This window comes from Carcharhinus amblyrhynchos, chromosome 24 (assembly GCF_965287045.1).
Source record: "Carcharhinus amblyrhynchos chromosome 24, sCarAmb.v2.hapA, whole genome shotgun sequence".
NCBI classification, from domain to species: domain Eukaryota; kingdom Metazoa; phylum Chordata; class Chondrichthyes; order Carcharhiniformes; family Carcharhinidae; genus Carcharhinus; species Carcharhinus amblyrhynchos.
Window position 1 is genome coordinate 39,570,947 of NC_137347.1, and position 12,781 is coordinate 39,583,727.

General features: G+C 43.9%; 1 protein-coding gene across 1 annotated transcript in view; it reads right to left on the reverse strand.

Annotated features, from left to right (window-relative positions):
- Nucleotides 1–499, reverse strand: part of nkain1 (sodium/potassium transporting ATPase interacting 1) — a 552,359-nt gene extending 551,860 nt beyond the window's left edge. The window contains exon 1 of the mRNA XM_080211300.1: nt 41–499. Within this exon, the coding sequence (XP_080067426.1) occupies nt 41–94 (54 nt within the window). The 5' untranslated portion in view covers nt 95–499. The remainder of the gene's footprint in view (nt 1–40) is intronic.
- Nucleotides 500–12,781: the final 12,282 nt, after the last annotated feature.

A 12,781-nucleotide genomic window follows, 5' to 3' on the forward strand; every position in this document is an offset into this window, starting at 1 on the left:
AACAAAAACACCCAAAAATGAAGGAAATCTCTCAACTTACCAGTTGCAAACTGCAGAGTACAATTAGGGTGCAGCGCCCATTGCATTTCCCCATGGTCCCAGCCTCTGGTTAGTTTCAGCAAGAAAACGGTGAAGGTGGAATGGTTTCGGTTGAATTAGCTGAGGTTTATTTCACACTTACTCGCGCCCGGCACTCCTGCTTCTGACCAGCATATTCCGCTTAAACCTTCACACAATGGGCAAAGCACAATGGAATTGCCGCCCTTACACAGGTCGCTCGCAACCTCATGTCCTCCTCATAGCCCAGGAGCAGGGAGAGAGAGAGAGCAGGTCATCTCCCCACCATCCACCCAGCCCTCGCCCCTGCCACACCTTCAGATACCAACAGGGGGGGAGGAAAAAGCCTTTAGATGTTACTCTCCATTCCTTTCTCGCTCTCTCTCTTTGGCTCCCCGGGCTAAGTAGATCTTTTATAACACTGATGTAAGCCGCAACTCAACACATCGACATGTTCCTCCACCCACCCGAGTGGAGACAGAGAGGAGGGGTGGTACACAGGGTGTGAATGGGGAGAGAGAGAGAGGGGAAGGATGGTACAGTGTTATCTTTTTCCTCCTTTTTTTAAACATACAACACTGCAGTCAAAGATCACACCCACGTGGCTCTCTCTCTGGGTGTGGCGGGGGGGTAAAGACCCTCGATTAATTTCATTCATGGGGGGGGTGGTTTCTGACTTGTCCCCCTGATCAGATGTGCCTTTCTGTTTCACACATCTGGAATTGCTGCTTTATTATCTGCCCAGCTCAAATCTGAGCCCTGACATTTACAACAGTTTGATTTAGTTCCCCCTCCCTCCTTCTCTCTCACTCCCCCCTCTCTCTCAGTCCCCCAACATGTTGATTTAATTTCTATTCTAGATACATTGTATTTTCTGTTGTAATTCCGCTGTTCGCCCTTATTGTTCTCTGTCTTCCCTTGTCACACACTCTCCCTCCCTCCCTCTTTTTGGGCTTCCCAACGCCCCCACCCCTGTCCCCCTCTCTGGTGAGTAACTTATCCGTGGTTTCTCTCCCGTTCAGTGTTCAGACATTAAGGATGACTGGGAATATTTTTGTTGCTCACATGCAGAGAGCGAGAGAATTCCTGCAGCAGTAACTGCTGACCTCTAGTGAGCAGGTTCAACTCCAACTTTTGCACTCGACATTAACGTTTATTAAGGCAGCGTGGGGAGCTTTTAACGAGTGTCACTGCAGGACAAGCCTCAATGCCTTTCAGTCTGCTATCCAACCTTGCCATTTCCGCGTCCTTCGCTGCCAAATTCCATTGAAAAGCGGGCTTTCCAAGCCAGAGCTGCCAATGCACCTGGTTCCCAGTTCACTGGCATTCCCTGTTTTGCATAGGATGGGTTCCAGTACTTGGAACAGCCTGCAAGGTAAAACCCATCTGCACACTCAATGATTCTTTCCAAGTGTCTTAAATCCCCTGATAAGATCATAAGAAATAGGAGCAGGAGTAGGCCAGCTAGCCCTTCGAGCCTGCCCCGCCATTCAATAAGATCATAGCTGATCTGAAGTGGATCAGTTCCACTTTCCCGCTTTCTCCCCATAACCCTTAATTCCCTTGTCTATCAGAAACCTATCTAGCCGTGACTTAAATATATTCAGCAAGGTAGCCTCCACCACTTCATTGGGCAGAGAATTCCAGAGATTCACCACCCTTTGAGTGAAGAAGTTCCTCCTCAACTCCGATCTAAACTGTCCCCCCCCTTATTTTGAGGCTGTGCCCTCTAGTCCTGCTGTCCTTTCTAAGTGGGAAGAATCTCTCTACCTCTACCCTATCTATCCCCTTCATTATCTTATATGTCTCTATAAGATCCCCCCTCAGCCTTCTAAACTCCAACGAGTACAAACCCAGCCTATTCATTGGAGTTTAGAAGGCTGAGGGGGGATCTCCGATTGTGACTCTGTAAGGTGTGCAAAATAAAACCCCCTTCCCACTGTTGATGGCTCTGTGTTGATTGTAAATCCATTAACTCTTTAGGGATAAAAGCAAAATGCTGGAAAATCTCAGCAGGTCGGACAGCATCTGTGGAGAGAGAACAGAGCCAACGTTTCAAAGGTCTCCCAAACTCGAAACTTTGGCTCTATTCTCTCTGCACAGATGCTGTCAGACCTGTGGAGATTTTCCAGCATTTTATGTTCTTGTGACTCCTACGGGGACCCTGACAACATTGGAACTCCTGTTCATAAATCACACCAAAAACCATCAAAAAATTCATCCATTGGAATGGGAACAGGAGTTTCAATGGATTAATTTTCTGATGGTTTTGGTGTGATTTATTTTTCCTCTACTAAGTGAGGTCATGTGGAAATTAAGGGACAGTCAATCTCTTTTTTTAAGTGTGGGGGCTTTTATATATTTCATTAAAAAATAACGAGGGAGGGGAGAGAGAAACTGATGAACCTGCATGCTGAGAATCCTCAGAATCAGTCTGTTGCACAGAGTTCCACAATCAAGTTCTTCTACCTTTTGTCCAGAGATTCCAGAACATCTAATTCTGTGACTCAAGAGAAAGGGGCCTTTTCTTCTAACCACACAACAGGGGAGAAGGAATAAAAGGAAGGAAGGAAGATGGGCCGCTGAGTAACGCGAGTGTGAGCTGAGATCGGAGGGTCCCACATGTCTTTCTGGTGTGGAGTCCTGTTCGTGGTGAGCACCGCCTTCTCCCTGAACGTGTTGTACCATGACCTCTTTATCACCGAGTCTGGGAATGTTGTCCCCAAGGGATCACTCATTGGCTCCCTCTACTATGCCGCTGGAAACGGAGCAGCCCCCACCAGTCTGGACTTGATAAGCTCCCCCAAGTTGAAGATCCACCATCCCTTTACTGCCTTGCTGCCTGCAAAACAGACATTTGAAATTCAGTTTGATGTAAGTACCCAGGGTGGGGGAATTAAAGTTAAAAAGAAACAATTCTCAAATGAGTTGTGCTGCCTTCACTCTGGGAGAATTTTTTTCTTTGTTTTGAGCTGTGTCAGGCAAATGCTGTTGCGCAGCAAGATCACAGAATTTGAGTGAGCTTTTGTTTCCTTGTTGAAGGTGTTCGTTCAAGACTGCTACCTTCCCCCTCTAGGTGGGTGTGATGGCATTTTAACCAATCAGGTAAGCTGCTGGGTGGAGAGACTCTATCACCTAGTGCAAGTGGAAAAAGGGTTAGCCATTCTCACGACCTCTATAATAACTCCAGGAGTTGACTGTACTGTGTTTTATTGCACAAAATGAAAAATAGCAAACCCACAAGCCTGCGGTAAACACAAACATTGTCCCAGTTGGGACAATGCAACAGTGAATCTACTCAGGTATCTGCTTTATAAAACAGAGGAATGTATGAGGAGGTCATGTGAGGAACAGTTGAGAACTGTACTCGGAGTATAGAAGGATGAGGGGGGAATGTTACAGGATACTGCGAGACCTGGATAGAGTGGACATGGAGAGGATGTTTCCTCTAGTAGGAAAAACTAGAACCAGAGGGCTCAACCTCAGGCTAAAGGGACAATCCTTTAAAACAGAGATGAAGAGGAATTTCTTCTGCCAGTGGGTCAACTGAAGAATGAAACTTTTTAATGACCAAAGAAGTGTTGCAATTGAGGCTGTTCCATAAGTGGAACCATAGTGAATTATTTCTTTGCAGTCTTGCATTTAAGTGAAAATCATCATGCGTGTGTGTCTGTAGGAATCATTAACACCTGAGAAAATCTCTACAATAAAATCTCTATTAACCACTCTATTAGAGAGCCAATAAACATGGTTACTTAAAATGATGATTTGGCTCCTTCAGTTAATCAGCAATTCCAAAGCTGCAAATTAGTTTGACACTGCCCAGTTATAGAATTGAACAGCTGCTGCCTATGAGGTGAGCAGTAAGTAGCCAAGGAGACTGGTCAATCGATAGAATTGAACTTGGTGGAGCCTGATGAAGTAACAATGGAACATTAGGCCAGAATTTCATTGAGTTTGTTATTGAGTTGTGGTAAAGTTCAAAGTGGGCTGCTTCATGCAGCATTTTTATATATTTGAGGGAATCAGCAAAATGTGGAGTAGGAGCTGAATGTTTCTAAGTGCCATTTATAACACAGATTATTTTGTACCTTCAACTCAGCATTGATATCCAAAGTATCAACAGACTGGATATTACCACATACGTCTAGGAGCTAATCCAGACAGCAATGCTAATTGTCATAAATTAAAGATTTCTGTCACTTATCAGAATAAGGACAGAATTTTGCATTATGCTCCTCCTTTCATAAAGTAGGGGTGATGTGGTAGTTACCACTGCTGCTGGAATTGAACTCGGGTTCAATTCCAGCCTCGGGTCACCAGCTGTGTGGAGTTTACATATTCTCGCTGTGTCTACGTGGATTTCCTCCATGGTGCTCTGGTTTCTTCTCACACTCCAAAGACGTGTGGATAAGTCCATTGGCCCTAGTGTCAGGGAATTAGCAGGGTAAATATGTGACGTTGCAGAAATAGGGCCAGGATGGGATTGTGGTTGGTGCAGACCCAATGGGCAGAATGACCTCTTCCTGCATTGTAGGGATTCTATGATTCTAAGTAACAAAGTGCTTCACAGCCAGTAAATTACTTATGAAGCAAAACAGAAAATGCTGGAAAATCTCAGCAGGTCTCACAGTTTAATATCAACTCTGTTCTCTCTCCACAGATGCTGTCAGATCTGTTGAGATTTTCCAGCATTTTCTGTTTCTGTTTCAGATTCCAGCATCGACTTTTGAAGGTTTTGGGCTACGGGCAACGAGTGGGCTAAAGGTTCTTGTAAAGAGCTGGCATAGGCATTTTGGGCACAGGACCCCCTTCTGTGCTAAATTTTGTTTTCTAATTCATTCAGGAGATGTGGGTCACTCTGGCTAGATCAGAATTTATTGCCCATTCCCACTCGTCCTTGGGAACCGCTGCAGTCCATGTGGTGTAGGTACACCCACAGTGCTGTCAGGAAGGGAGTTCCAGTATTTTGACCCAGTGACAATGAAGATATGGGGCAGGATTTTCTGGCCGCATTCACCCCAAAACTGGAAAACCCCACCCAAGGTCAACGGATCTTTGCATGCTCTGCCCCCCCCCCCCCCCCCCCCCCTTCCTACTATGATTTCCGGGGCGGAAAGGACAGGAAAATTACTTTTACAACAATCGACAATGGTTTTATGATCATCAGTAGATTCTTAATTTCAAATTTTTTTATTGAATTCAAATTCCATCATCTGCCATGGCAGGGTTCGAACCCGGGTCCCCAGAACATTAGCTGAGTTTCTGGATTAATGGTCTAGTGATAATACCACAACCATCACCTCCCCTTAATGTAATAATAAAGAACAAGGAAGAATATTTGGTGAACCAAACTTGTGTGACAATACAGTGCCTTTTAAGAAATGTATTTTAGTCATGTTTCCATGTGGGATTTTTTTAGCACTGTGTCCCATTTTATTGGTGCCATTGTTCTGAACCCATCATCCCTGTATTCTTCCTGTAGCAACATAATTGCTCCTAATTGCTAGAATGTTTCTTTTAATCTGAACTAATCTTCTGTTATTTTAGTGTTTCCCTGTGCTTTTGCAGAGTATGACTTGATTAGGTTGATTGACAGAACATCATGTGACTGGGTGGAGGTAGGCTTACACAGAGAAATCAAGTTTTGATGCTGGTTGGCATTGTTAGGGAGCAGTACTTCTCTCTGTCTCTCCCTGGAGTAGGAGACTGAAATCTGCCAGAAAATAAGGCTCTTTTTCTGAGATTCTGCTATTTGTGGCTGGATCTTTTTCTGAAGGTGGTTATATGAAAGTCAGAAGATAGTCCTCTGTCTGGATACCTGTCCAGAGATGCTCAAAGCTGGAAGTCTAGCGTCCACTGAGCATATATGTTTTTGATCTGATTTAGAAAAGGGATATATGTCTGTGGTGTACTGCTTACAACTGGAACTATAGAGATTGCTTGCAGTTAAGAATTATATTTTGTCATGTTTAAGTATTTTAATTGGTAAAAGTTATACCACTTATTTTTATGTTCTGTGTTCTTAAAAATAAAGTTTGTTTTGAATAAAAGCTTCCTAGTGGGTCAATGGAATCACATCTGGAGCGGAATACCTTAAGCTTACTCTGATACCAAAATCATGAAAGCTGGAGTCTAGGCTAACTTCATAAGATATCTTGGAGTTTCAGTAACGCTTGTTCCTTCCACAGACTAAGTATAAGTTTGCCCATGATGGACTCTACGCTACTTATCTCCACAGGGATAGCCCAGCTACCAGAAAGATGTGGAGGCATTGGAGAGGGCACAGAACAGATTTACCAGAACGTTGCTGGTATGAACAGCATTAACTATGAGCAGAGGTTGGAGAAACTTGGTTTGTTCTCACTAGAACGATGGAGGTTGAGGGGTGACCTCGTAGAAGTCTACAAGATTGAGGGGCGTGGATTTTTCCCATGGTGGAAGAGTCAATTACTAGGGGGCATAAGTTTAAAGTGCGAGAGGCAAGGTTTAAAGGAGATGTATGAGGCAACTTCTTTACACAGAGGGTGGTGGGTGCCAGGAGATCACTGCTGGGGGAGGTAGTGGAAGTAGATACAATAGTGACTTTTAAGGGATGACTTGACAAACACATGAATAGGATGGGAATAGAGGGATATGGTCCTCAGAAGGATAGGGGGTTTTAGTTCAGACAGGCACCACGGTCAGCGCAGATTGAAGAGCATGTTCCAGTGCTGTAATTTTCTTTGTTCTTTGTTGTAAACTTACCTTGACTCTCAAAGCTAATGAAACACATCTCCCAAATCTCCCAATGCATTCTAACTTTGCTTTGAAGAGCATTTCATAATCTCTAAAGGGAGACACAATACTGCACAGTGTAAGCGTTGGAATTGGAATTGTAGAATGACGCATTAAACTGATCACCTGAATTCTAGTGGCCCAGATGGATGTTTAATGATTTCATGATTCTATTTGATGAATATCAGGGAGCTCTAACCTTTTCATGGTGAGCATGCCTTCCTCAATCAACACTTCCAAAGTCCTGTGCTTACTGTTCATCCCAATTGCCCTGGAGAAGGTGATGCTGAGACGCCACCTTGAATCATATGCTGTGGATAGACCCACAATGCGGTAAGGCAGGGGGGAGTTCCAGGATTTTGACCTGGTAGCACTGAATGATTATTCAGAATGGCGTTTGAATGGAGATAAATCTGCAGGTGGTGATGGTGTTTCCATGTGCCTGCTGCCGTTAATAATCTCTGTAACATTTATGGAATGCTATGAATATAATTATCCACATAACAACAGTTCGAAGAAATACTATTAAAAATTAGTAGTTGTGGAGCGAAAACCCAGAACTGAGACTTGACAACCACAAGGCAGCATAAATAAGGACCCCATGCACCCCAGACGTCCTCTCTCCCACCTTCTTCCATTGGGGAAAAAGATACAAAAGTCTGAGGACACAATCTTGACAGATGCATCATAGCATCCTTTCTGGATGTATCACAGCTTGATATGGCTCCTGCTCTGTCCAAGGTCACAAGAAATTACAAAAGGTCATGAGTGTAGCTCAATCCATCACACAAACCAGCTTCCCATCCATTGACTCTGTCTATGCTTTCCACTGCCTCGGCATAGCAGCCAGCATAATTAAGGAACCCACACACTTCAGACATTCTCTCTTCTACCTTCTTCCATCAAGTAAAAGACACAGAAGTCTGAAGACGCGCATTAACCGATTCAAGAACAGCTTTTTCCCTGCTGCCATCATATTAAGTTGATCTTTTGCTATGCCCTAGCTATGACACTATGTTCTGCACTCTCCTTCTCAACAAACGGTATGCTTTGTCTGTATAGGGCACGAGAAACAATACTTTTCACTGTATACTAATAGATGTGACAATAATAAATCAAACAAGCACTGTTTGAGCTGCGATCCTCCAGTTGACAGCAGGAATAACTCATTTTCCCATCTGCTCACTGTCACTAGGTACAACAGGAAGAGGCAACAGAAAAAGATGGAGAACCTCCTGAAAAGACTAGTCTGGCTGTCAGGGAAACAGGTCTATCAGTCATCCAGGTTCCTCCATTTGCCAGAGAGGATAAGGAAATTGACGTGGAAATTGTGGAAATAGTGTCAGAATTGGATGAAGATGAGCAAGAGACTGTGAGTATACTGATTCAAAGAGTTTGCTTCCTTTCCTTAACTCCTCTGTCTGATGGCTTTGCCTTGCTGATTTTCTGTTGTGTTTCTGTCTTTCTTTCCTTCTCTACAGCCTGTCTCCTTTCATGACTTTTCTTTAGTGTTGGTCTGTGCCTTTCCCCATCTCTCAATGAGAGGTTTGTGAGTGGCTTGGATTATGATTGATGCTTGCGATTACCTTTAGGGTGGGGTTTGCAAAGGAGAAGTTGGACTTCAGTTGCTTCTCTTCTTTTTCTTCCTAACACATCCTTCCCCCCCCCCCCCCCCCCCCCCCAAAGTCTGTCATTCCAAATGTGTTCCTTACTCCTTCACCTTCTCACTACACATTCCCCTCTCTCATCAGAACTAGGAGCAGGATTCGGCCATCTGGCCCCTCCAGCCTGCCCTGCCATTCCATAAGATCATGGCTGATCTTTTTGTGGACTCAGTTCCACTTACCCGCCTGCTCACCATAACACTTAATTCCTTTACTGTTCAAAAACGTATCTATCCTTGCCTTAAAAACATTCAATGAGGTAGCCTCAACTGCTTCACTAGGCAGGGAATTCCACAGATTCGCAACCCTTTGTGTGAAGAAGTTCCTCCTCAACTCAGTCGTAAATCTGCTTCCCCTTGTTTTGAGGCTGTGCCCCCTAATTCTAGTTTCACCCGCTATATGATACTATACTAATCTCCCATCCCCTCATTTCCATACTCAGATTTATTATTTCCTCTCCTTTTTAAAAGGCTCCGTACGTGTGTCCCTGCCATTTCATCTTATTGTCAGACACCTTGCCTTTACTCTCTATCCACTGTATTAGCTCTCCACTGACACCACCCCCCCCCCCACCTTCCCACAACCCTTCCTTTCCTCTCATCTTCAGAAGGACTTGAGAGACTAGAAGTGGTTTCATCTGCAATCAATTTCTTCACATTCCTCTCACCATTTCTCCCTTTCTGTTTCTCACCCGAGGTTGTTCGTTTTCAATCTTTCTTTTCACATAAAAAGACACTCCCAGTCCCTCGTGGGTGTAAGAAATTAGAATCGTTGCCCTCACAATTAATATGAACTAACCTTTGCGGATAATCAGTTGGCTTCAAAGTTCAACTGCTGTACTGAGAACGAAAGCAATATTACCTGGAGAAACACAGACGCACGTACTGATACCACTGTCTCTCTGGCCATATGACAGCCTGATTCCTCTTACACATCACTTCCCATCTGATCTTGGTCCCCCTTCATTTAATACACCATCTAAAGCTCATAGAACTTAATAAAAGCTACATCAGATGCATTATCAGGGCATATTCATTTTTATCTCTCATATTGGCACAGCACATCCGCGCTTTAATTTTTTTTATAAGCTTGTTTTTGGCTGAGCTTTGGCTTTTAAAACTTGGCCTATCGTTTTACAAAATTAGTTAAATACATAAGCTCTGAAGCAGAAAGTGCTGGAAGGAAAAGGAAAACATGCCATCGTACAGGAGACTGAAGGCAATCATCCTGAGGAATGAAGTGCACTTTATATGGTCAGAGTGCACATTCTCAATTCAGGGCACAATGCCAAGCTTTAGGGAAAGAATATCAAGTCCAAGCTCAGGCTTTTGAGAGACACTGAGGCGTTACAAATAAAAAATGTTTAATAAAAGCATTAAAGGGATATAAAATGGAGAGGTCAAACAGAAGATCATATGTTCAAACTACTCTCCAGATCAATGAGTATCTAACACATCGCTGAAACATGAGAGTATGAATAGTTCATTCAGCCTCTTGATCTTTCCATTCCATCAGATTGTGACTGATCTGAGGCCTAACTCCATATAGCCCACTTTTGCGCCCATATCCCTAAATGCTTTTGGATATCCTTGATATCGTAATGTGGGAATGTTACACTCTTTGAAGAGCTGTCTTTCATATAATAGTATCATAGAATCCCTATAGTGTAGAAAGAGGCTATTCGGCCTAATGAGTCTGCACCAACCACAAACCCACCCAGGCCTTATTCACATAACCTCACGTATTTACCCTGCTAATCCCCTGATACTATCAACCTAACTAATAAGCCACTCAGAGCTAGCAGGTGGCAAAAACTATTATATTAGACAATTTGTAGGAGCAGAGGGGATTTCCATGTTGTTATGAACAAGATTTTATCCCTCACCCAACAACAGTGGAACTAATTATCTACTTGTGTCAGTGCTGTTTCTGGGAAATTGCCATGTGCAAATTAACTGCACCATTTGCCATCATAATAACATCGACCACATTTCAAAAATATAGCTACAAAACACTCTGTGATATTTTGATGGATGGTGTGTAATAAGTCCTGGTTCATACATCCTGGTTCTGCTTACCTTAGGAAGGATATTATTGCCACTGAGGAAGTGCAACAGAGGTTCACTTGTTATTGGGTTGGTGGGATTGTTTTATGAAGAGAGATTGAGAAACTGGGCTTGTATTCTCCAGAGATTTGAAGAATGATAGGTAATCACAATGAAACCTACAAAATAGTTAAAAGGAGTGGATGCAGGAAAGATGTTTCCCTCAGTTGGGCATATAGAACCAGGGGACACAATTTCAAAATAAGGGGAGAACTATTTGGGACAGAGATGAGGAATCATCATAGAATACAGAAGGAGGTCAGTCAGCCTGTTGCGTCTGCATTGACTTTCCAATAGATCGTCCCACACAGACCCATCCCTGTAGCCCCAAGGAGCAATTTACCATTGCCAATCCACCTAAGCTGCACATCTTTGGTTTGTGAGAGGAAATCAGAGCACACGGAGGAAACCCACGCAGCCACAGGGAGAATGTGCAAACTCCACACAATGACCCAAGGCCGGATTCGAACCTGAGTTCCTGACTCTGTGAGGCAGCAGAGCCAGCCAATGTGCCACCTTGCTGCCCATTCTGAGGGGAATTTATTTTACGCAGAGGGTTGTGAATCTTTGGAATTCTCTATCCCTGAGAGATGTGAACACGTTTAAAATGGAGATACTGATTTCTAAAAACAATGACATTTGCAAGATAGGGGGATAGTGTGAGGGGGAAAAAAGCATGGAATTAGATGATCAACAGTGCTTGTATTGAATGATAGAGCAGACTCAATTGCCAACTCTTGCTTTTCCTTTGAACCACGCAACTTACTTGAATTGCTGAGCTAGATTTTGTAGTCAACAGTGAAGCAAATGCTCTCACTACTGACCTTGAAGAAAGCTTCCCGCAAAGATCTAGCAACCTTGGTGGCCCAGACTTCCCCTTTTCTGACAGCAGATTAAATCTGATGCCAAATCTCGGTGGTCTCCAGGCGTGAAGCAGCAGTGATGTCAGCAAATAGGATTAGTAGCCAATCATATTGCTGTATTCTCATAGACAACAAACCAAGAAGTTAAAAACACTTTATTCTTTACTTTCAAGCTAAATATTCAGGTAATTAAATAAATAATGAGTAAGCTGATATAAAGGTTAAAATAGCAATAGAAACATAAGAACATAAGAACATAAGAACATAAGAAATAGGAGCAGGAGTAGGCCATCTGGCCCTTCGAGCCTGCCCCGCCATTCAATAAGATCATGGCTGATCTGTCGTGGCTCAGTTCCACTTTCCCGCCCTCTCCCCATAACCCTTAATCCCCTCTCTTATCAAAAACCCATCAACCCGCTTCTTAAAAATATTTAGCGAGGCAGCCTCCACCACTTCAACGGGCAGAGAATTCCAGAGATTCACCACCCTTTGAGTGAAGAAGTTCCTCCTCAACTCCGTTCTGAACCGCCCCCCCTTTATCTTGAGGCTGTGCCCCCTAGTCCTACTGTCTTTTTTGAGCGGGAAGAGTCTTTCCACCTCTATCCTATCCATCCCATTCATCATCTTATACGTCTCAATGAGATCTCCCCTCATTCTTCTAAACTCTAACGAGTACAAGCCTAGTTTATTCAGCCTCTCCTCATATCTCAACCCCCTCAACTCCGGTATCAGCCTAGTAAACCTCCTCTGCACTCCCTCCAAGGCCAAAATATCCTTGCGCAGGTGCGGCGCCCAAAACTGCACACAGTACTCCAGCTGCGGCCTCACCAATGCCCTATACAGCTGCAGCAAGACCTCCCTACTTTTATATTCAATCCCCCTCGCTATGAAGGCCAGCATCCCATTCGCCTTCCTGACCACCTGCTGCACCTGCAAGCTGGGTTTTTGCGACTCATGCACAAGGACCCCGAGGTCCCTCTGCACCGTCGCCTGCTGCAGTTTTTCGCCACGTAAGTAATAGTCCTTCCTACCATTCTTCCTACCAAAGTGGACCACCTCACACTTGCCAACATTAAATTCCATTTGCCATTTCCTGGCCCATTCGCCCAGCCTATCTAGATCCTTCTGCAGACTCTCCACACCCTCCGCACAATTTGCCTTTCCCCCAATCTTGGTGTCATCAGCAAATTTCGACACCCTACACTCGGTTCCCTCCTCCAGATCATCTATATAAATGGTAAATAGCTGAGGCCCCAGCACCGACCCCTGGGGCACCCCACTAGGATTTAACAATTATTAAAACAACAATTCAAAT